Below are 24,734 nucleotides of genomic sequence, written 5' to 3' on the forward strand. Positions count from 1 at the left end.
CCAATACAAAAATTTAACCATTGTAAAATCGTAGCCCTTTGGGTAATAGTTGGAGAAAATTAAGACACCATACAGTTACAAAAATAATCTCAAACTATTTTTGTCCATTGTTTCTAGTAAGTGAACAAACTAGAAGAGGAAAACACTTTCTTCTGTGACATGTATAATTTTGCCTTTCTGATACTTTGATGATGAGAACATAGAGTCATAAAATTTTAGAGCTGGAAGGAAACAACCATCAGTTACATTTCTTATTTTATATACTAGGAAACTAATAACCAGAGAGGAGAAATTATTGTCCATTAATAAAACAGATTGAACTAAAACAAATTAAGGCATTTAAATATAAAGCAGATGCCATATGTATTCCACACCATTTACAATGTCTGGGAATACCACACCAACACTATTATGTTTTGCAGAATACTTGGAGGTGAGTGGGGTCATTTACCTATTAATGCAGTCTCTATTTGCTTGGGTAGTTTTGTCACAAAAAAATGATGTGGTATGACTTCTAGACGTAAATAAGGATGGTAAGCTTAGAATGAAAAATGTCCAGAGTGCCAAGGAACATGCCATTACTCTCTGGTAGCATTCATAGTTGCTTGAGTGATAGTGATAACATTTTCAGGTTGTCATCCCATAGTTCATTATCACTTGGGGTAGTACACCTTATTTATGCTCATACATATCTCCGTGCACACCCTTCCCATAGTTAGATTGTTTCATTTTTTCCATTAATGTCACACAGATTCATTATTAAACAGAAAAAGACAGACCCCATCATTAAGTAACCATTTAGTGGTTGTTCTTATAATCTCAATGTGTGTACAATGCAATACTATGTACATATTTTTTAAAGTCATAATTTCTCACAATTTTCTTGAGATTAACAAAATTACTTATGTGTGTCTGTATGTGGATACTCACACAGGCCAGAAGAGGGCATTGGATCCTCTGGATTTAGAATTGCAGATATTTGTGATCTGTCTGAAGTGAGTGCTGGTAACCAAACTCAGGTTCTCTGGAAGAGCAGCAAGAACCCTTAATGTAGCTCCTAAATCATCTCTCAACTGCCTAGATTGACAGTCTTCATGCTGTTTTAAAACATTTCCTTACACTAGTTCATGCTTGTAATCCCAGTGAAAGGCAAGAGGACTGTGAGTTTGAAATCAGCCTGAACTATATAGCTAACCATTCACACACACACACACACACACACACACACACACACGCACACACATGCACACACACACACACACAGAGAAAGAGACAGACAGAGAGAGACATACAGAGAGACAGAGAGATGGACACAGAGAGATTAATAGTGACTAAATATTGTAGCAATATTTTGTTTGTAATTTAATAAATAAAGCTTTCCTGAAGATAAGAGTGCAAAGCTAAGCCACAGTTTAGCCATAGAGATTAGGCAGTGGTGGCATACATCTTTAATCCCAGCACTCAGGAGACAGAGGCAAACGGATCACTGAGTTCAAAGCTATCCTGGGCCTTGTATCTGAAGAGAAACAGCTTATGCAAAGGTGATCCAGCTTTTGGGATCACATGCCTTCAATCCCAGCACTGGGGAGGTGGAGACAGGAGTGATGGATGGGCAGAGAGATTAAGATAAGGTGGGAGGAGACAGGAGCGCTGGGCAGTTTGAAATTTTGTAGACATGGATGCAGCCTGAGGAGCAGTCAGTCTGAGGACAGGATCGCCCCTTTGGTCTGAGCATTGGTAAAGATAAGAACTCCACTGGCTGACTGCTCTTCTTCTCTGACCCTTCAGTTTTCATACCCTGATATCTGACTTCAGGTTTTTATTATTAAGATCAAAGAGAATTCATGCTACAAAATATTTCTTCAAACATATTCTCCCATTACAACAAAAACAGCCTAGTGAGATAGTATTGACTTTCAAAACCTAAACACATTGACAAACATTCTCTCTTGGACTAAATTCCTTCTGATGTTCCCTGTGCCTTTTCTCACATAGGCTTCAACATTGGCCTATGATGTCTCAAACACTAAATATGATTTGTAAAGTTCAAGGCTTCATCCCACAGATTCCAGCTTCTTAACCTTTGGGTTGTGACCCCAGAGTTGCTTTACTAAAAGTGGTGGTGGCAAACCCTAAACATTACTCAGAATCAGCGTGGGCAGACTTGGTTTCTGGCAGTGCTCGCTCACTGCATCTGCTAACGGCACTCCGCTTCGGCTCTGAGCACGTGACGCTGTGCCAGCTAATGTAGCCTGGAGTATCTCAGCCCAGCTTCAAGACTATCGCATCTTACAAACTGTAGTACTTTTACTTTGCATGGAGAGTTTTCTGGTCCTACAGAAATATAAGAGTTTAATTACAGAAAACAAAAACTTTTAATATTACAATTCTCTATCAAAATGGAAATTGTATTAGATTATTTGATTTTTAGAAATGCTATTTGAAATAAAACATGTTTGAGTTGCTGACTTAAGTTTCATTTTTAAAAACTCATTCACCAGGTGGTGGTAGAGCTTATCTTTTATCCCAGCACTTGGGAGGCAGAGGCAGGTGGATCTCAGTGAGTTCAACCTGGTCTATAAAGCAAGTTACAGGATAGCTAGGACTGTTACACATAGAAACAACAACAGCAACAAAAAAATTCAATAAAATTTGGCTTGGCATTAGGACAGAATTTCCAATAATTTCTGAAATACTCCTAAACATACTTATGCCATTCCATACCACATATTTATGCAAAGTAACATTCTCAGTATTGACATAAAAGTATTTGTCTATTCTGAAAATTGAAGATGTATGTTTTATAGCACCAAATACTATGCTGATTCAATCCTTTATGTAAAAATATGCAAGCATATCCATCTCATTAGTAGAGAAATTTGCTTTCATCTTTAATAATATGTAAAATTACATGCATATAAATTTGTGATTTATTATCAGTAAATGTTTTATTGACATGCTTGTTTTGTATACCTGTATGTCCAAAGCTATGTCACAATCCCTTGGGTGAAAAGGCGTCAGTAGTGGAAAATGTTTAGGAAGCCCTGCTCTAGGTAATAGTAGCCTCCTTTAGAGTGCCTGCTGGAGAAAACTCAAGTTTGCTAAAATAATTTATTTTTTACTCAGATAAGTACCTGAAGATAGATCCCCTGACCTCCAATTCTGTGGGAGGGGAGGAGTCTGCATTCATAAGTAAGTTTCACATGAGCCCACCCCTTCCTTGTTATTGTCTACTGGTCTTACTCTATCAAGCAGCTTTCTGTTCCCTATTTCATTTTCTCTTCACAATACCCAGTTACCTCTTTATAAATCAAAGTTGATTTCGGTTCATACTGGACCCTATTGCTATAGCTAGTTCAATTCTGATTAAATATGCCCTTACCCACTTTAACCAGTATGTGGTCTTGTTTATCTTTAACAATATTTAAAGTGTATAGATTGATGTTTCAATACGTGCTCATATCCAAAGACCACTTGGATTGCAACACAGTGAATAGAATACTACCCTCGGAATTTTCTCTTTATTCCTTTATCACCCTCCTGTTTCTCCTCACTCCAGTTCACCCCAGGCTAGCATTTCCTACAGTTTATAATTCCTAATGTTAAATAAATATACTTTCTGTCTGAAGTTCTTCATTCTGTGTAATTAGAGATTGCTTTATGTAATGGAGTTTATCAGTTCTTTACTCCTTTTCATTGCTGAATAGTAACCCATTGTACTATATCATTCTTTTTTCACCTGTTTATCACTCCATGGATAATGGGTTGTTTCCAGTTTTTATTTGGAAGTTCCTATAGACTTGTATTGTAAGTACTTCCATGAACATGAGTTTTCTTTTCTCTTGAGTAAACACCTACAAGTGGAATGGCTAGATTATGTGGTAGGCATAGTAATATATGCTTTCTAATAGTTAAATGGAGGTCTTTTATAGGAAATACCTCATAAAAGGCTTGTTGAACATTTATACCATTCTGGTTTTTCACTACTGTTGCAAATGACTAGAGTTTATTGTTACTTCTTTCCTCCCTTCTCTTTCCATCCTTTGTTCTTTGTATGTATGGTGGTGGTGCATGCCCTCGAGTACACACACACACACACACACACACACACACACACACACACACACACACTGTTGTATGCACATATAATGATAATTATAAGCATGAAGCAAAATGTTATGGAGTGGCAAAGAAATGCTTTTGGGAAAATCCATTATCCAAAAAAGAAATATAAAACCAAGGACTGGGAAGATGGCTTAGTCAACAAAATGCTTAACTTGCAATCATGAAGATCCAGAACCCACATTTTTGTGTTTTGTTTTTTGTTTACAAAAAAAACCAACAACCAGCCATAGTGGTTGGTATACACTTGTAATCCAGTCCTGGGGAGGCTGAGACAGGTGGTTATTTGCTACTTACTGGCCAACTAGCTAGCCTAGCCTACCTAGAGAATTCCAGGCCAGTGAGAGAATCAACCCGAAAAAGAAAGGTAGACAGTAACTGAACAGCAATACCCAGGGTTGTCCTCTGGCCTTTACATTCGTATGCATACATGTGCACATTCATTCAACACAAATGTGCCTTCCCACACATAGAGACACAAAGAAATTAAAACAAAACCTTCCAAATCTACTTTATTCATTGGTATCAAAGCTATATTTTCCTGTGCTATATTTAGGTTGTTTTTACCAACAGATTTTTAAACAGCAGGGACATGCTTATTATTTACTGTTTTGGTGTCTTTCCCTCATTTACATAAATACCCCAGAAACCAGCAGTTTAAAACTAATAAAAGCCAAGGCCTTCCATCAAGTGCAATAAAGTTTCACAACCATGAGTTAGATTGTTAGAGTGAAAAATAAACCTATATATGTAGTTATGAAGTTTTTTTTTTCCTGGAAAGTGTATAATCACATTTCAAAGTTAGAACTTCCATTTGAAGTAGCAGTGTAATAATAATGCTTAAACATTTATGCAGAATGTTTCATCTTTGAAATACTCTCCCAACACTGGCTATTTAATCTCTGTGGCTTCCTTAAGGAGCAGGTATTACCATCTGCCATTTATCTACATAGAAAATTGTGGGAGATAGGACTAGACTGAAGAGAGGGAGAGCTGGAACAAAAAATTTCTGGCCCTTATTAAGTCTGTGTGTCTTTGGAATGTAGCTCCTAAAGCTCCAAGAGAACACATCAGGTTTCAAAAAATTATGTAAATAACAGCTTACTTTATAAACTCAGGCTCTTAGATACACTGCTGACTAATCTGTGGTATGTGCTGTGGAGGAATGGTGTCTCAGTCCATTCTGTTTCTATAACAAAATACCTGAAAATTGTCTCTTTTTAACAATGAGATGCATATTTGGTTCATCATCTGGTGACTAGAAACTCCAAACAACATAGTGCCAATATCTGATTAGGGGCCCCTTGGTTGTATGACAGAACAAAAAACGGGAAAGGGAAACCCAGAGCATGTGTGGGAGCCTTGTTTTACAACTGGCTCTTGCAGAAAAATTAACTCCATCCTCAGAGAACTACATTAACCTCTTCCAAGGGGGAGTGCCTATGAATTAACTTTCTTTCATCTTCCAACTCTCAATAGTGTTATGCCTGGAGACTAAGCTACCAGCACACATACCTTTGGAGGCACACTGAAACCATGTAACAAAAGAGAAAGGATCCATAGCATACTCCATTTACACTTGTAGTGGATTGAAACAAACATTTTATAGTGAGAAAAGCAAAGGCAGGCTATGGCCATATCATCCTGAAATATAAGTCTCGTCTGATCTTGGAATCTAAGCAGGGTCTAGCACAGTGAGTACTTGGAAGGGAAAATAGCAAAAGCAAATGATTCCTTCCTTCCTGTCTTCCACCCTCATGTGATCTTGCCATCTTAGTTTTTCAAATAAGACTATGATTAGTGCATTTGAGGAATTGAACAAACGAGCTCTGCACATTAAAGCTAGAGGAACAGTAAAATAAAACTAATGAACATTTATAGTTTTGAAAATATAATTAATATATGCTTGAGAAATTTTGAAAGATAAACATTTAAATGTTAAGATACTTATTACTTTCCCCACAGGGACAATGTGGGGAATTAATGAGATAACAAATGGAAAGTGCTTTGAGCTCTTTAGAAGAAAGGTGCCAGATGAATACAAATGGTTATTAATTGTTAAAACTATCAGATGGTTACTAATAAATCACTCATGATAGAAAGGGTATTTTCACACTTGAAAATCAGGGTGTTTATACTTCTTAGGCTGTTACAAATGAAATGCTCCCCTTCCCTAACTGATCTCCATCTTGTCAGAGTCCCACTTCTTGACCTCATACTCATTTCTCAAAACTTCACAATGGAACTTCCCTATTTCCAAACTCCAACACTTTCCTGTGTCATTTCCTTTCCAAAGTCTCACAGATCTCACACCTCAGGAGAATTCTACTGACAAAATGTCCTTTTCCCCTTAATTATTTGATCACATAACTGTGATGTCTTGTGATACTGCCTGCTCACAAGTAGACTTTTTGCTATATATTTATTGTAAATTTAGGAAAAGAATGTTAAAAGTGTAATAGAATTTTCACCACAAACTTCCTACTTTTAAAGGGGATGGGTATGAAGCTCAAAGGATGAAATGTAATTGATAGTTGTTTTAATCAGTGTTCTATTGCTGTGCAGAGACACCAAGGCCATGACAACTCTTATAAACAAAAACATTTAATTGGGGCTTGCTTACAGTTCCAGAGATTTAGTCCATCTTGAGCATGACAGGAAGCAAGGAAGCATGCAGGCAGATGCGAGAGCAGTAGCTGAGAACTACATCCCGAGCCACAGGCAGAGAGAAGATAGACAGACAGTTACTCTGGCCTTGGCAAGGGCTTTTGAAAAGTCAAAGCTCACCCTCAATAACACACTTCCTCCAACAAAGCCACACCTCCCAATCCTTTCAAGTAGTGCCACTCCACAGAAGGCCATTCTTATTCAAAGGACCACAAAGCTCCATTCAAAGCTCCATTGTTTTAGAGTAGCCAGTCTCACTGTAAAGAAATTCATTGAGATGTAGAACTGGGGACTAGGCAAGTGCTGGAGTGGTTTCCTTAATGAAGCTATATGATAGTTTTATTTGTGAGTTAGTTAGAATAAAGTGATTTTATTTAAAAATAAAATTTGTTTGCCTTGGCGATATATGCCTTCAATCCCAGCACTTGGGAGACAGAGAGGCAGATATCTGTGAATTTGAGGCCAGCCTAGTCTACATAGTGAGTTTTAGGTCAGCCAGGGATAAATAGTAAGTTCCTATCTCAAAATAAGTAAATACTTAAATTAAAAATTTGTATTTATCATTTGAAAATTTTATACATGGATATATATATTCCCATGCCCTTGCTCCAGCCCTCCCCAGGACTGCCCTAGCAAGTTGATTTTGTTATCAGGAAATGTGTTTAACTTGTTTTCCTATATTTTAGGCAACACACTAGAATTGTTATAAAAGAAAGCAAATGTGTTGTGTGACCTGGAACAAGTGTTAAATCATGGCCAAAAGGAGCAAATCTCAAATTTATTTTCATTTAATCTAAAGCATGGGGTGAAGCACTTTTACTAAGTCTTGATTTTTTCATATCTAAGATGAGGACAGTAGTAATAACTACCTGCATGGGTTTGTTGGGAAGATGCAACAGAATTACATAACTTCTGGTCCAGCATGTACCTAGTCCTACTAAATGTTCAGTGAGTGGCAAGTCTAAGTAACCAGTGGGCAGAAGGTATTTCAGTGCACAGCATGGTTTATGACCTATTGGTTTCTTTAGAGTTAATATGAAATGAACAATACATTAAAGACACTCACCAACAATGCTTTCCTAAGTAGTGAGTGCACTTTTCCACTGAAACTCATCAGGAGGCAGTAGGTCACATCTCATACAGAATTAGCTCTACTGTCATTTTCCAACTTTTGCTAATACAGGTTAGTAAGAATTCAGCAATTCATCTTCACTTGACTATTTGGGATGCTTTAGACTACACACATAAGCTTGTTTTCAAACTAAATTTAGTTTGCTAGCTACACAGTATCTTTGTAACATATATATGCTGAAAGATAATGGACTGTGTTTCTTTGCAAATATTCTGTAATTAAAACATTTCACTAATTTAATCTGGTCCTCTGGCTTCTTCCACTTAATTACTTGATGTGATTGTGTTAGTCTACAGATATTTTGCCTTTTATTGTGAAACTGTAGGTGTCTGGGCAGAGAACCTTCTTCCTATTACTTAGTATGGGCCTGAATCTGGAGAGGCCTGAATTTGGAATCAAGTGTTTTGCGTTACAAAATAATGATGTATGCAAAGGAGGCAAGTGGCATTGTTTGAGAAACCAATCATGTTGTTTAAAAAAAAAAGTTACAGGAAAGCAAGCTCCTTTACTGTTGCCAGCAGCTCCAGGCTCAGGAGTGCTAATCACAGGCCACACTCGGAACTTCCCTATGGCTTTGATGGTTTTGTGAGGAGGGTTTTGACCATGTGAATGATCCACTGCTGTGCTGAACAAAATGGAGACAGTTTTCTTTTAAAGTCCAGAGCAGATGAGAGCCATAAGGAGACAGAGGGTTTCATTTACTCTCAGGACATGATTGTGCCAGTGAACTAATGAGTCTCCTGGACCTTATGTTGCTCTGGCTTCGATATAAGAGCGACCATAATGGGCATGCAGCACTTCCTATCCGTCAAGTGTCTGGACAATAGGCCCCTCGTATGGATTAGAGAGATCTGGCAAGAAAAAGAGGTCATCACTGTACCTAGCACAGACAGGAAACCTGGCTAATTAATGTATTTCCTACGATGGCTAAACAAAAGCCAACACACAGAGAAATGTTAATTTTATTGCAGAAACTCTTAGCCTGTGGCTGAAGCAGTTTTAGAATGACTGTAATTCCACAGGTAAAAAATATTTCCCGAGTGTATGTGTTTTTATAGATGTAAAGGTTGTTCTTTAAAACTGTATGTGATTTTGGTGTTGCACCTTGCCTATTTTATCCTTCAGTAAAGCTGGCAAATGTAGAAATGTTTTTAGACAATGTATGAAGCAAATACCGGTGGTTCATGGCACACTTAACTTCAGCCAGTTGCCCTTTAAAAGGTGCAGTCGAATTCAGCTTGCAAAAATCCTACTGTTGTGTAATACAGAAAACTTGCAACAGGGATTTTTAACCAAGCTAGGGGCTCCAGTTACACTGTCTTAAACCAAGAGCAGATACTGCCACCTAGACACATTCAGATGTCGTGGCTAACTTCATGTCTGCTTTTCTTACTCTGTGACATCAAAAACAAACAATAAGTGCTTGGTACAGTGTAAACAGTGAATGATAAAGAATCACTTAAACTGATTTAATTTGATGGGGGAAGAAGATGTTTATGTTTAGACAAGATTTATTCATTGTTTTAGAGGCGGAAGCTAAGTGACTCTTGAAGAAGAAAACTAGGTGTCACAGTACTGAAATCATGGAGAAGTAGATGTAGGAGTGAGGCAAAGGCTTCCTTCTGGTTTTTTTTCTTTTCTGAGGTCACGGCTGGTTACTTTGGGAGGAGGAAGGGATTACTTACCACTCACAAGTGAAAACACCAGTAGGTTTGTTTAATGAGTAAGATAACAACATTACATAATAAATAGGATTTTAAAGACTATTACATTACAATTTGTTCTGATTTACCTCTTGGCAAACAAAGCAAACTTAACTTCCCCACTTTTACACTAACAGCAAAGGAAATATTGTTCTTTCTTTCTCTAGACAGGGATCCAGTCATGATGTATCTAAGTGTATCTCAACAGGCTCATACTGGTTTTTCTCCTTGTCTTTGAGCTCTTTTTCTCCTTCAAATCTCATTTTATTTTCTTCAGTTACTCCTAAAATGGTTTCGATATCATCAATGGTAGTCTGGAAATAACAGTAAAAACAGTATTTATTACTTTACAGATTTCTTATAACACCTACCTCTCCTCAAGTATTTATTCCTTTTTGGAATTAAGTGTGGTTTAGATCAATTTTGCTCAAAATGTGTTCCACTCACTGGCACCCATCCACATATTACTGGTTTTTAGAATTGCTGATGAGTGTTTTCAAAAAATGATCTAGAAGCCAGGTGATGGTGGCACACGCCTTTAATCCTAGCACTCAGGAAGCAGAGGCAGTTGGATCTCTGTGAGTTCAAGGCCATCTTGGTCTACAGAGTGAGTTCCAGGACAGCCAGGCCTACACAGAAAAACCCTGTCTTGAAAAACAAAACAAAACAGGCAAAAAAGAGCTAGAACTCAAAAATTTTATATCCTAGAATTTTTATATTCATTAAGTCTAACAATGAAAACATTAGGTTTATATTTTGCACATTTTTAGTTTTTTATTATTTGATGTTTCTAGTCAACTTGGTGTACCAGATAAAAAGCATTAATCTATGATAGGTCAGAAAAAACAACTTGAGAAGTAGCAATATAAAACACTTTAAAAGGAGGGCTAGTCAGCTGCCATGGTAGGTCAGAAAAACCAATTTAAGAAGTAGCAGTCTAAGATACTTTAAAAGGAGGGCTAGTAGGTTGAAAGACTATTTTCATTGTTTTCTGGGAACAAAGCTGACAGCTTCCTATTTTCCTTTATGTATATTAAGGAATTGTCTTACTATATGAGACATCTCTTTTTTAATTTGTTTTTCTGACAGTAGATATTTTATTTTTTTATTTAAATTAGAAACATGCTTGTTTTATATGTCAATCCCAGTTCCCTCTCCCTCCCCTTCTCCCCTGCCCCCCATCAGCCCCCTATCCCATTCCCATTTTGCTCCCCAGGGAGGGCGAGGCCTTTAATCTTCAAAGTCTGTTATATCATTTGGAGCAGGGCCTAGGCCCTCTCCCATGGAGACATCTCTCTTTTTGTGTGTGTGTGTGTGTGTCCACATTTTTTTTATTTTATAGAAAATTACATATCCGTCTCTCCATTCCCTCACCCTCCCATTCTTCCATGCTTCCCACCAACCCCCCAACCCACCCACCATCCACTCTCCAGGGATAGTGAGATCCTCCACGAGGGATCATCAAAATCCATCACATCATTTGGGGGAGGGCCCAGGCCCTCCTTTCCGTATCTGGGCTGCAATAGTAGGGGATGGACTTCCCAGGTCCCATTTGTGGCCTGGGAATAAACTCTGGCTCCACTGTTAGAGGTTCCATAGACTGTCTTGGCCTCCTAGCTGGTTTGGTCCAATGCTGGTTCCCCCACTTTATAACTTGGGTCTGCGTGCTCTCATTAGGTCAGGTCAACTGTTTCTGCGGGTATCTCCAGTTCAGTCTTGGTTTATTTGGTCATCCCTCCTCTCTCTCCACAACTGGATTCTGGGAGTATGGCTCAGTTCTCAGCTGTGAGTGCCTGTTTCTGCTTCCATCAGACATCTCTTTCTAGTATAGAATTCAGTAGGCAAACACATGGTGTGATTTCATAGCATCTTCATCATCCCAGATAGGAACCTTCTATCTATTAGCCCGTGTTCTCCCTTTCTTCCCTTTTCCCCCAGCCCCTGGCAACCACTTACCCATCTCTTGTCTATGGATTGGCTTGCTTTGCTTACTTCATATAATGGAATCATACAGGAATTGTCTTTCTATGACTGGTTTCTTTCACTTAACACAATGTCTTCAACATTCGTCCATGTTGTAGTACACACTGTCAACACACATCATTTCTTTTATGGCTGAACAATATTCCATAGTATTCCATTATATGAATATTATCCATATACTATAATGGAATTTACTATTTTCTCACTGATATACATTTGGGTTGTTTATACTTTTTAGTTATAATGAAGCATGCTTCAATGAACCTTAATGTACAATGTTTTTGATAATTTTGTGTACATATCTAAGAATAGAGTTATTGTATCATAGGTAATTTTATATTTAATTTATTAAGTTATTATCAAACTCTTTTACAACAATATGTGACATTTCCAGTTCCCATTTTCCCCAAATCCTTGCAAATGTTTGTTATTTCTTTTCTTTTTGATTATAGCCATTTTAGCTAGATATAATCTTGATTTGTATTTCATTAATGACTTATGATGTTTAATATTCATACATTGGCCATTTGTATATCTACTTTGAAGACATATCTATTCAAATCATTTTAACTGAATTATTTGCATTTCTATTGTTGTGTTATAAGAATATTTTTATATACCCTGATACTATAGGCTTCTCAAATATATACTTTGCAAATGTTTTTACAACATTCTATGTCTCATTTGATAAGGCCCAAATAATTTGTTTTTAATTTGATCACTTTTGCTTTAGGCATCACAGCCTTATACCTAAAATAGCCTGATCCCTGTGTTTCTTCCTAAGCATCTGGTAGTTTTAACTGCTATATTGTGGCTGTTGATCCATCTATTTGAAAAGGGTACTTTGGAGAAATCCAACCTTATTATTTGTAAGTCTTGTTTGTTCCAACACTTTGTATTAAAAAAGACTGTTTTTTTTCTTCCACTGAATTGTTTTAGTACCCTTTTAGAAATCATAACCTATGGAGAGGCTACCTTAAATGCCCTTCCCCGATAATGAGATTGATGACTACCTTATATGCCATCCTAGAGCCTTCATCCAATGACTGATGGAAGCAGAGGCAAACACCCACAGTTAAACACTGAACTGAACTCCTGGAATCCAGTTGCAGAGAGGAAGGAGCAATGAGCAAAGGGGTCAAGACCAGCCTGGTAAAATCCACAGAGACAGCTGACCTGAACAAAGGAGAGCTCATGGACCCTAGACTGATGGTTGAGAGGCCAGCATGGGACTGATCCAGACCCCCTGAATGTGGGTGTCAGTGAGGAGGCCTTGGCAATCTATGGAGCCTCAGGTGGTAGATCAGTATTTACCCCTGGCATACGAATGGATTGGGGAGCCCATTCCACATGGAGAGATGCTCTCTCAGCCTGGACACATGGGGGACGGCCTAGATCCTGCCCTGAACAGAATGACAGACTCTGGAGATCCCCCATGGAGGGCCTCATTCTCCCTGGGGAATGGAGTGGGGATGGGGTGGGAGCATGGGGGGGCTGCTGGGGCGTGGGGAAGAAGGGCAGGGAGAGGGAGCTGGGATTGACATGTGAAGCAAGCTTGTTTCTAATTTAAATAAAAAAAGAAATAATAAAATATGGGTCTGTTTCTGTTATCCCCATTTCATCCTATTATACATACTTTAGCTCACAACTTTGGAGGCTGAAAGTCCAAGATTGGGTGTCAATACAGTCTCTTACCCCTTAGCAAATGGCACCATAATGGGAATTCTACTCAATAGGAAGAGATGTCAAGGGGAGTCAGGAAGCCCAGAAAGTGGGGAGAGGCCAGTCTTGTCTTCTCTTGCAAGGACTAAATAGTATTCTATGAGAATTACATCAGCCTCATTCAAGCAGGATTTCCCCAATGAATTCCAGACCAGCTTCATCTCATATCACGGGGAAACTGAAGATCAGGCTTCCACCACGGGAACCACTGGGATACACACACAAACTGTATCCAAACCTTTGCAGATTCCTTGGTAATTTTGAATAATGACACAGAAGTGAGCCTTATTTGGACAGACGCACATTCTTGGGCCTCACTACCCCAAACCAAGATTCTGACTTTGTGAATTTGGGTAGAGGCCAGGAATCTGTTCTTAGGAAGAATCAAGAGTCTAGCATGAACTCTGGTAATGAAACACAAATTACTTTTCAAAATTTCTGAGAGAGAGAGAGACAGAGAGAGAGAGAGACAGAGAGAGAGAGAGAGACTAGTGAGTAGCAGCTAGAAAGGACAGGCTTGTCCTTAGACTTTAGGATTGCAGCACAAAAAATGCAGAAGCACCAATTTAGTCTAATTTGTTCACATAAGATAATTTTTACTTTATTTTTGTCAAATCATCTCAGTCATGATGGGCAAAAACCAACGGTCAGTCTCTTAGGTCTTAAATCATTTGAAGGCAGAAACATTGTTATTAAAGGGGTTAACCCCTAGCTTGAGTAAAAAAGGAGAAAGATTAATATTTTGTATGAAGCTTGAGCTGTCTATTTAAGAGAAAAGTGACATGTGATTTCCATTTGCGTTCTTAGAGTTATGTGATCCATTCAAATACTGCTAAGGCCTACACTAGGAGTAAGATGAAAACTTTGCTTGTCAGGACCACGCCAGCAGCTCTTCTCGGCAGCTGTCTCCTGCATTCTAGACTGTGGAGACTTTGGAGTTTTAGAGGCCATATAGAGGTTTAAAAAGGTTAGTGATGAAGGTCACTTCACTTTGGAGAAATGGAATGAGTAGATGACCCACATAGGTGCTTAGATTTTTTTCTTCTGCTTCTCTTTAACATACACTGTTCTTGGGTCTGAGTGCTTATCTGGCTCTAGAAACTAGGCACTGTAGGAATCACTAGCCAGACACGCATCTACAGATAGGTACATCGTAAATTAGTTACAGTCTTAATTTTGGTTCTATTGCGACGTTTCAGCTTCACCTCCAACATCAGAGAGCTCTGTTGTCTTATGAGCCTGACTTTCAAAATGGCAGCAAGTTAAAGCAAGTCTACTATATTTCAAAGAAAAAGTTTCAAACTATTAAATTTAACTAACGCGTTCAATGGGAACCTTACAAAATTGACCCTGCTCATTGTAAAATGTGTACTGCTTACAAGAAGAAAAAAAGATGGTTTAGCACTTGTTTACAATACAGCATGAGGTATTTTCAGCCCTTGTATAGAAATTAACCAGAATCGTTAGTTAATTAACACCTCACCTTAAAATTGGTCTCGCCTTGCATATTAGGTGCTGATATTTCCTGATGGATGATGAAGAGATTGCGAGCAAAGGTCATGAGGACCCCCTGGAGATCCACACCGATTGTTCTGTTAATGATATCCAAACAAATGAGTTTACCAGCGATTCTCCTCACATGCTTAAAAACAATCGCCCTCTCATTTGTACTGCTGGTGATGGAATTTAATGAGTATTTTCAATCTCACAAGGTGGCAATCTTCAGGGAGATATGAAAGATGAGACTCCATTTTAACTTGTCAACAGAAAGGATTTGTGTAATAAATATTTTTTATTAATCAACTTAGCAGAATATAGCAATAGGTTCAGTCATTTCTAGTAAAAGGCTACTACTATACTAGGACAGCAGTGCTGATTTTGAGAAGAATCGTTGATAAGTGTCTTTCATATCTAAAATTTTTCTTATCTGTAGAGACATTTGCATCTCTGGTTTCTTAGAGGCTTGTCTGAGTTTTACTTTTCTATTTCATATGAAAAAGTAAATTCTGCTTCTTATGAGTAACTCATATTCAAAGATATATGTGCCCATTCATGAACAGCTACTGTTACTCTATACCATTTATACCATGACCAGAGAACATGTCAAATGAGGAGATTATTGTTTCACTAGAGAAAATCAAGAGAACTTTTTATATGTATGTATGTATATATATATATATATATATATTAAACCTTATCAAAGGAAAAAGCAAAAAAAGTTAGGTGCATGGGTTGGTATTATTATTTTAGATAGGAACACATCATGTAGTCCTGGCTGGACTAGAACTCACAGAGATCTGCTTGCCATGTGCTGGATTTAAAGGCATGTGCCACAACATCTGTCATGAGTGGATTAATTTTTAATAAGTATTACTTCTTTTTTTTTTGGTTTTTTGAGACAGGGTTTCTCTGTATTGTTTTGTAAGTATTATTTCTTAAGGGAGATAACACTTAAGTCAAGTGAGATGCCCCTTAAGTCAACTGCAAGGATGAAGACAAAACTGGACTGCTTTCACAGTCACCTCTTGAAAACAAGCCCTGAAATCAAAGCCTCCTAGTTTCTAAAACTGGAGTTCAGTTTTTGTTTTGTAGTTTTGTTTTGTTTTGTTTTGCCACTGGATAATTTTGTGGCAAGTCTCTGAGCCTTCATGTCCTTCTTCTATAATAAATGACTTGGACTAAATCAGTGATTCTGAGCTTTTTGAGTTCCATTTCCTAAATCCAAGGACAAGCCCACTGATTAAATGGACAACCATTAGTATCTCTTCTTTTAAGCAAATAAATGAGCTGGTGGTCATGGTGTGTGCCTTTAATTTCAGCACATCGGATGCAGAGGCAGGTGGCTCTCTGTGAGTTCCAGGATGGCCTGGTCATGTTATATAGTGACTTCTAGGACAGTCAGGGCTACAAACAAGCAAATAAAAAGAAAATAAATCATAGTAAAAATCAACTCCGGACTGAGTAATTTTGAAAAGTAATTTGTGTTTTATTACCAGAGTTAAGTGTTAGACCCTGGCTTCTTAGGGCAACAGATTCTAGGGTATCTGAGAATGTCTGTCTTCATGAAGCTCCTTGGGCATTTTTCATGTATACATTAAAAATAGAGATCCACTGAAAATTTTGTAGGTATATGTGTGCATGTGTAGATATATGTGTGTACAAATGGTTAAATGCCTTCTCTTTCAATTCATTTTAAGAATTTTCTTCATATTTCCCTTCCTTGGAATTTCTCCAATTTTATATCTTCCAGAAATATCCCAGAATAAATGGAGTTGTGAAGTTATCCCAGAAAAGCCAAACTGCAGATGTCTGGTCTGTAGGGTCTTCCTCTCTCGAACTGTTTCCCATTTTTTCCTAAAGGGGTGATTGCCTGGTGTGCCACACCTGGCATGACATGATTTTAGTAAAGCCAAACATGCTGAGCCGTCTCCTGAAAGTCCTTTGTTAAAGTACTAGAGACAATTAAGGAGCAGCTTTTCTTTTTCTGTGCAAATTGTATAAAAACGAGACCATCTCCTGGACACTGCCTCTTAAATAACCTATTCTCCACTGCCCATGTTCCTAGTGTAGTGCAATTCTTTTGTGTAGCTGTTATTCTGCCCCTTCATTCAGCTAGATACAAGTGAGAATTGCAAGGACATCTGGGATCTTCTCTAATATTCAGAAAAAGTAAATCAGCAATTTTGTACAAATGTGAACAATGATGTACCCTAACTCACAAAAATCCAAACAAGTCACATCTCTTCTCTAAGCCTATTTCCTACCTATAATACGAGTGTGGCTTAATCCTCAGGGTCCTACCCTGCTCTAACATTCTTTAGCTCATGATTGCAATAAGAGATGAGAAAATGAAGGGGCACACAACATAGTAGAAAAGGCAGTAGACTCTGAAGTTCATTTCAATGCTACCCTTTCTGTAGACTGTGTGGGTAGCAATGACTTCCTAGGAAGTACACTGATAGGGCCTTTTCTGCTGCTGAAGCTGTGATGCAGGTCAAAACATTCCTGCCTGAACTTTCAGGTCAAGGTGTAGGGACAGCTGGGTGAGGACTACCAGTCTGATTATTTTTTCTGTGGGCATAAGTATCAAATCTACCTTGCTGATAGGTCAGCTTGATGATTGGGAGCTTGTTCATGGAAGTCACTTATAGTTCTTAAATTCTGTAGTGGACTTCCTCTTGCCTGGTACTTCTAAGCCTAGGAACCCACCACATAAATCTTCCTGTGGCCCATATGCCAGGAGCTTTGCCTATGCTCTATTAATACTTGCTGGTGCCACTCTGTCAGCTTTGGGATACAAATCCTGCTCCTGACCCTGGGCCCTGCCACTTGCTGACAAGCTTTCCACAGCCTCCTACTGACCTTCATGCATCTCCCAAAGTGGCCTCATTTTAAAGATCCTATGGCCAGGTTCCCCCTTTATGACTTTCAAGTTGTCTGTCTACTCTTTGTGACTGAAATTTTGCTAATGGTGTGGGCTTCTTGCCTCAGATGACCTGCTCCTATCCACCTGAATCCAAGGGGATTTGGCTTCCCTACCTGGCTGCCTCACCTCATCCCATGTGCATGTGGGTTTATTTAGTTGCAGCCCTAAGGCAGCTTGTCCTTAGTAGTTCACCTTTTATGCCAGCTGGTGGACAGTAAGAGTTCATATATCCGTGTTCTGACTTCTAGTTCTTGTAATTAACCAATGTATTTGCCTGAGTTCCTGAGCTTAAAAATATACTTGGAGCTTGTATCTTTCCCATCTAATTAGACTCCTACTCTGGAAAATACTTATTTTTTTATTAGCTTGCCAACATCAAATCCAATTGGCTGTATTGTTTGCCTAGTCACAGTAGTTGCCTTGCTGGTTTTGCCCTGCTACTGCCCTAGCACCCCAGTAGCACATCTGTAGAGTGTAGACATCTAGGTTAGGGCTCAGAGCAAAGAGGGAGCTGAGGGATAGGATGTCACTGGGACGCAGAAGGTGCTCCTTTCTTACTCCTTGTTATTCTGGATGTAAATACCTGAATAGATGAAATGAATGCATGTTTGTGTAGATGTTACAGGTAGAGAGCTCATTTCTGGTATGATTAAACTGTAGCCACATTCTATCTCCAAAGGGAAAGAAACAGCACTTCTATGAATGCAAAAGCATCAATGGGGATGAGTGGATCTAACATCAGGACTCTGCTCAGAATCCATATTCCCTGAGAAGACTGTACCTACTTTGGAAGAACATCTGCCCAGGTCACCAGAGCATTTTTCTAAGCACTCCAGAATGACAACTAGCTTTTCACAACTGGGTCATCTGAGCTGGCTCCCTATCAGTAACACGTGAGCCTTCTATGTGTATGAAGTTATGTTAAGCATAGACTCCTACCTGATGATTGGGATACCATATTTATAAGGAACCTGACACCAACATCTACAGGTACTTTGTGAAGTACTAGAGGATCTAAATAAAACAAGATAAATTAGCATGCTGATTAAAACTCAAGAGAAGCTGGGCGGTAGTGGCGCACGCCTTTAATCCCAGCACTCTGGAGGCAGTTGGATCCCTATGAGTTTGAGACCAGCCTCCAAAGCCACAGAGAAACCCTGTCTCGAAACAAAACAAAACAAAACAAAACAAAAACAAAACCTCAAGAGAAGCACCAATCTTGTTGGTGTTATAGACATTTTTTACTTATTACATATCATAATAGACATACTTCATACTTACAACATGCCCAACTTGTATCTCTTCAGAGGTTCATATAATATAAAAACAGTTCCTTGTCTGTCCTATAAGGTTTTCGTGAGAAGAAAACAAACAGTATATTTATATAGGAAGCAAAGACATTATAGTCTACCACAGGCAAAAAGACTGACCAGAACTGAAATCTAGAGCTACCTTCAAGTACCATTTAAGGAAGTTGCCTCCAGAAAAGGGAGGTAATAATGCTGGAGGGTGATACTTTCATTTAGTATGCTCCTTACAATATCTACAACAGAATTATCTATTGCACCGTTAAGATGATCTTCATGGACATCATCCAAACTTAGAATCCTTGGACTTTGCCTTTTAGGTCCTTCTTAGGTGATTATTATATCAAAACTTGTGAACCAATCACTGTTATAAGAACAACCCATAAAACTGGGTGTGTGTATGTGTGTCTATGAAAAAGAATTTGAGGGTGAGGGAGATGGCTGAAGTGCCTACCTTAAAAGTATGAGGATCAGAGCTTGATCCCAAGAACTAACATATTATATAAGCTGGTTAAAGGGGTACACATGGCCCTAGCACTGGGAGATGGAGACAGGTCCATCCCTGGGACTTGTTGGCCAGCCAGCCTAACCTAATCAGTGAGTTCCAGTTTAGTGAGAGACTGGGGAAGGTTGTCCCTCTGGCCTCCACAGGCATATACCTACACATGTACCTGTACCTGCATTTACATACATGAACATGTTCATACATACATACAAAAGAATTTGAATTTCAGTGGGAAATCACATATAGTATAGCACACCCTACTGCCTTATGGCATAGATTTTGTAAGACATTTTATACTTCTGTAAGTGATAGCTTGAAATACTGCCTTTGCTGACTTCAAGGACAATGGTCCTCTTATGGCATAGATTTTGTAAGATATTTTATACTTCTGTAAGTGATAGCTTGAAATACTGCCTTTGCTGACTTCAAGGACAATGGTCCTCTTAGGCTCTTATGTTTGAATGCTTGCTTCCCAGCTGGTGGGACTGTTTTGGGAAGGATTAGGAGGTGTGGCCTTGTTGGAGGAGGTGTGTTACTGGGCATGGGATTTGAGGGTTTAAAAGCCCCATGTCAGGCCAAGATACCCTCCCTCCCTTTCTTCTTCCCTCCATCCCTCCCTTTCTCTCTCTCCCTTCCCTGCTCTCTCCCATTCTCTGTCTCTGTCTCTCTTCTCTCTCCCCCTCTCTCTTCTCTGTGTGTGTGTGTCCTCCCCCCCCCCCGCAACGTGCTCTCGAGACTCCTGCTTATGGATCAGATAATAAACTCTCAGCTACTACTTCCAGCACCATGCCTGCCCACTGTCATGCTCCCCACACAATGGTCATGGACTCACCCTCTCAACGGTAAGCAAGCCTCCAAGTAAATGTTAAGTGTTGCCTTGGTAATGGGTTGTCTTAGAGTAATAGAACAGTAACTAAGACAGAAGTTGGTGCCAGGGAGTGGTGTATTGCTGTGACAGGCAGGCCTGATCAGGTAGGTTGTTGGGAGAATATGGACTTTGGGATTTTGGATTAGGAGAATGGTAGAATTCTATAAATAGGGATTAACAAGCATCTTAATAGAAATTTAGAGGGCAGTAGTGTTGAGAACTGTGTAGGCACAGTTTAAGAGGTTTCAGGAGGGAACAATATTAGCAACTGGGGTAAAACCATTCTTTAGAACATAGCTTTTTTTCTAACCTTTCCAAAACAATCTGCAGAGGCTAAATTGAAGAGTTTTGGACTAAACCACCGGCACAAGAGATTTCAAGACATTCTAATATTGACTGTGTCATGTGGTTATTAGTGATTTTTCTTACTCAGATATATAATGGAAAAGAGCAAGCAGGGTGAAAAAAATACAAAATGGACAGTTAAAGGGGAAAAAAGAACACTAGGAATTTTAATGTTAGAACCTTGGTTTGTGCTGGAAGAGTTGAGAAGAAATGAAATAAAGGGAGTTGTGCCTTTAGGGCAAGACCTCACCCAGCAAAGCTTCCAACTTAGCTGGAATGCCTAAGGAATCTTCTCCTAAAGCAAAAGAAAGTTTATTCAACAAAGGAAAGCATCAACAGATCAAATCTTATGCCAGTGTAATGCTCCTGGAACTTTCTCTAAAACTGACCACATCCTTGCACACAAAGCAAGACTCAAGAGATATAAGAAAATTGAAGTAACACCACCCCATCTAATCACCGTGAACTAAAGTGGATAACAGAAACAAACTTATGAAAACTGAGCTCACTACTGAGTGAAAAATGAGTCAAGACAAATATCAAGAAGGAAATTAAGCTGTTTAGAATTAAATGAAAATGAAAACATAACATACCCAAACCTATAGTAGTTCTATGAACTCATAGCATTAAATGCCTACATCAAAAAATTGGAGAGATCTCATATTAGTAACTTAATAGCACACCTGAAAAATCTAGAACAACAAGAATAACACCTAGAAAGAATATATGTCAAGAAATAATCAAAGTCAGGTCTGAAATCATTGAAATAGAAACAAACAAAAAAGCAATATAAAGAGTCAATGAAACAAATAATTGATTCTTTGAGAAAATCAACAAGATTATCCAGACCTTTACCCAAATTAACTAAAAGACAGAAGATACAAATTAATAAAATTATAAATGAAAGGGGGAAATTACTACAGACACTGAGGAAATTCTGAGAATCATGAAGATATACTTTAAAATTATATTCCACTTATGTGGAATAATTCTTCTGTAAATTGTGAATTGCTAATAAAGAGTTTATTAGATTGATAGCTAGGCAGGATTTTTGGGGTAGAGAGAATGCTGGGAAGAAGAGCAGAGTAGGAGTAATTGGAGGAGTCTCATGCCAGATAAGGAAGAAGCAACATGGGAAGTTCACAGATGAGGTAAACAAGCCTCAGGACAGCAAATAAATTAATAGAAATGGGTTAATTTAAGTTGTAAGAGCTGGCAGAAGTCAAGCCTAAGCTATTGGCCAAGACCCAGAGAAACTTCTATACTCCACCAAAATGGAAAACTAAAATCAGTGACTGTCTTGACATATTTAACTTACCAAAGGTTAAATAAGATCAAATAATCAATTTAAACAGATCCATAACCCCAATGAAATAGAAAACAGTAGTTAAAAGTCTCACAAACAGCTGGGCGTTGGTGGCGCACGCCTTTAATCCCAGCACTCGGAAGGCAGAGGCAGGCGGATCTCTGTGAGTTCGAGGCCAGCCTGGTCTACAAAGTGAGTTCCAGGACAGCCTCCAAAGCTACAGAGAAACCCTGTCTCGAAAAACCAAAAAAAAAAAAAAAAAGTCTCACAAGCAAACAAAAAACCCACCATCAAGTTGCAGAAGAATTCATGCTAACATCTCTCAAATTATTTCCCAAAATAGAAACCGAAGGCACCTTTCTTAGTTCTTCTTTTTTCTTTCCTTCTTATCTCCTTATTCCTCCTCCTTCTCTTTGAGATAGAGTTTCTCTGTGTAGCCCTACTGTCCTGGAACTCTGTAGACCAGGCTAGCCTCGAACTCAGAGGTCTACCAGGCTCTGCCTCTAGAGCACTAGAACATGTGCCATCATGACCAGCTCTCCTAATTCTTAAGAGCCCACTGATACCAAAGTCACACAAAGGTGTAGTGAGATATCCACCTGCCCATACCTGTAGAACTGACCACGTATGTTTGGGCATGGTCACAGGTGAGGATGTGATGGAGGACAGGACTAGATCTGGGGTGCAGACCCCAGAGTGCTCTCTTGCTGCTGGTCTAGTCACAGGGAACAGCCTGGGAGAATCCTTGGAGCTGGAACCTGTGGCAGCCACCCTCCTCTTGTGTAAGTGTTATCTCTCTGAATAAACTTCATCTAACCTGTACTGAGTCTAGTGAATCTTGATTCCCACTCAATACAAAGACTCAACAGTAAAAGAAAATTATAGATCTTCCGGAGGCTGCTCCAGGCATTGAGAGGACCTGCCCACACAGGAAAGACTTCACTCTTCACAGACCCAACCCGCAGCAGTGCTCCTCACACCTGCATGCCCAGTCCCAGGTGATGTTGGGTCCTCCTGGGACCCTTTCCTCACCCACCATCCACTCCCTCAATCTTCTAGGGGCCCACTCCTGGCATCAAGAGGATCAGCACACACAGGAAAAACATAAGCCCTTCCAGACCCCACCCTCCGGCATGCCCAGCCTCAGCTTCAGGAGAGAAGGAGACCAGTGGAGACAGAAAGACCCCACCTGCACCCACTGGAAGGGAGATGGGAAGAAGACGGAATAAGAACTCACTCAGTGATAGAAAGACCCAATGCCAGGAAGACCTGAAAAGCACAACATAGATGAAGAAGAGACAGACCTTAAAAATTATTTTATGAAGATGATAGAGACCCTCAAAGAGGAAACGAGGAAATCCCTTAAAGAAATAGAAGAAAAAACAAACAAAAATACATGAAATGGAGGAAAAAATGAACCAAAATATTCAAGAAATAAACAAATCTCTTAAAGAATCTAAAGAGTACCAAGAAAAAACAACCAAACACATGAAGGAAGCAACTTAAACAGTTGAAGGATTGAAAGCTGAAATACAAACAATAAAGAAAACACAGAATGAGGGGATGCTGGAAATAGAAAAGCTGAGTAAATGATCAGGAACTACAGATGCAAGTATCACCAATAGAATATAAGAGATACAAGAGAGAATCTCAGGTGTTAAAGACTCATTAGAGGATATACAGTCATCAACCAAAGAAAATCTCAAAACCAAAAAATCCCTAACACAAAATATCCAGGAAATATGGGACACACGAAGAAGCCAAACCTGAGGATAATAGGTATAGAAGAAGGCGAAGATATACAGCTCAAAGGTACAGGAAACATATTCAACAAAATCATAGAGTAAAACTTCCCTAACCTAAAGAAGGATATGCCTATGAAAATACAAGAATCTTACAGAACACCAAATAGGCTGGACCAGAAAAAGAAGTCACCTCGCCACATAATAATCAAAACATCAAACCTACAGAATAAAGAGAAAATATTAAGAGCAGCTAAAGAAAAAGGCCAAGTAACATATAAAGGTAGACCTATCCGAATTACACCAGACTTCTCAATGGAAACTAGGAAAGCCAGAAGATCCTGGACAGATGTCATACAAATGCTAAGGGAACAAGGATGCCAGCCCAGACTACTATATCCAGCAAAGCTTTCAATTACCATAGATGGAGAAAACAAAATATTCCACGACAAAGCCAGATTTAAACAATACATATCCATGAATCCAGTCCTACAGAAAGTGCTAGAAGGAAAACCTAGACCCAACAAAGATAACTACCCTGACAAAGACATAGGCAATAGATAATCCCACTTTACCAAACACCAAAAGATAAAGGGAGGAGAACCTACATACAATAACACCACTACCAATAAATAAAAACAAACAAGAATCATCAATTAATGGCCATTAATATCCTTCAATGTCAATGGTCTCAACTTACCCGCAAAAAAACACAGACTAGCAGAATGAATACGAAGACAGAACCCATCCTTCTGCTGCATACAAGAAACACATCTCAACATCAAAGAAAGACGTTACCTCAGAGTAAAGGGTTGGGAGAAGATTTTCCAATCAAACTGACCCAAGAAACAAGCTGATGTAACAATCCTAATATCCAACAAATTAGACTTCAAATTAAAATCAATC

General features: G+C 38.9%; 1 protein-coding gene across 4 annotated transcripts in view; it reads right to left on the bottom strand.

Annotated features, from left to right (window-relative positions):
* Nucleotides 1-9,618: 9,618 nt before the first annotated feature.
* Nucleotides 9,619-24,734, bottom strand: part of Iqch (IQ motif containing H) — a 193,244-nt gene continuing 178,128 nt past the window's right edge. For 3 of the 4 annotated variants that reach the window (XM_040739798.1, XM_040739801.1, XM_040739804.1), the window contains 3 exons: nucleotides 19,037-19,098; nucleotides 14,813-14,921; nucleotides 9,619-9,938 (listed from right to left, as the gene is read on the bottom strand). In XM_040739798.1, the coding sequence (XP_040595732.1) occupies nucleotides 9,804-9,938; nucleotides 14,813-14,921; nucleotides 19,037-19,098 (306 nt within the window). In that variant the 3' untranslated portion in view covers nucleotides 9,619-9,803. The other variant, XM_040739799.1, reaches the window with a different exon arrangement.

Source organism: Mesocricetus auratus, unplaced genomic scaffold, assembly GCF_017639785.1.
Source record: "Mesocricetus auratus isolate SY011 unplaced genomic scaffold, BCM_Maur_2.0 Super-Scaffold_100691, whole genome shotgun sequence".
NCBI lineage: Eukaryota > Metazoa > Chordata > Mammalia > Rodentia > Cricetidae > Mesocricetus > Mesocricetus auratus.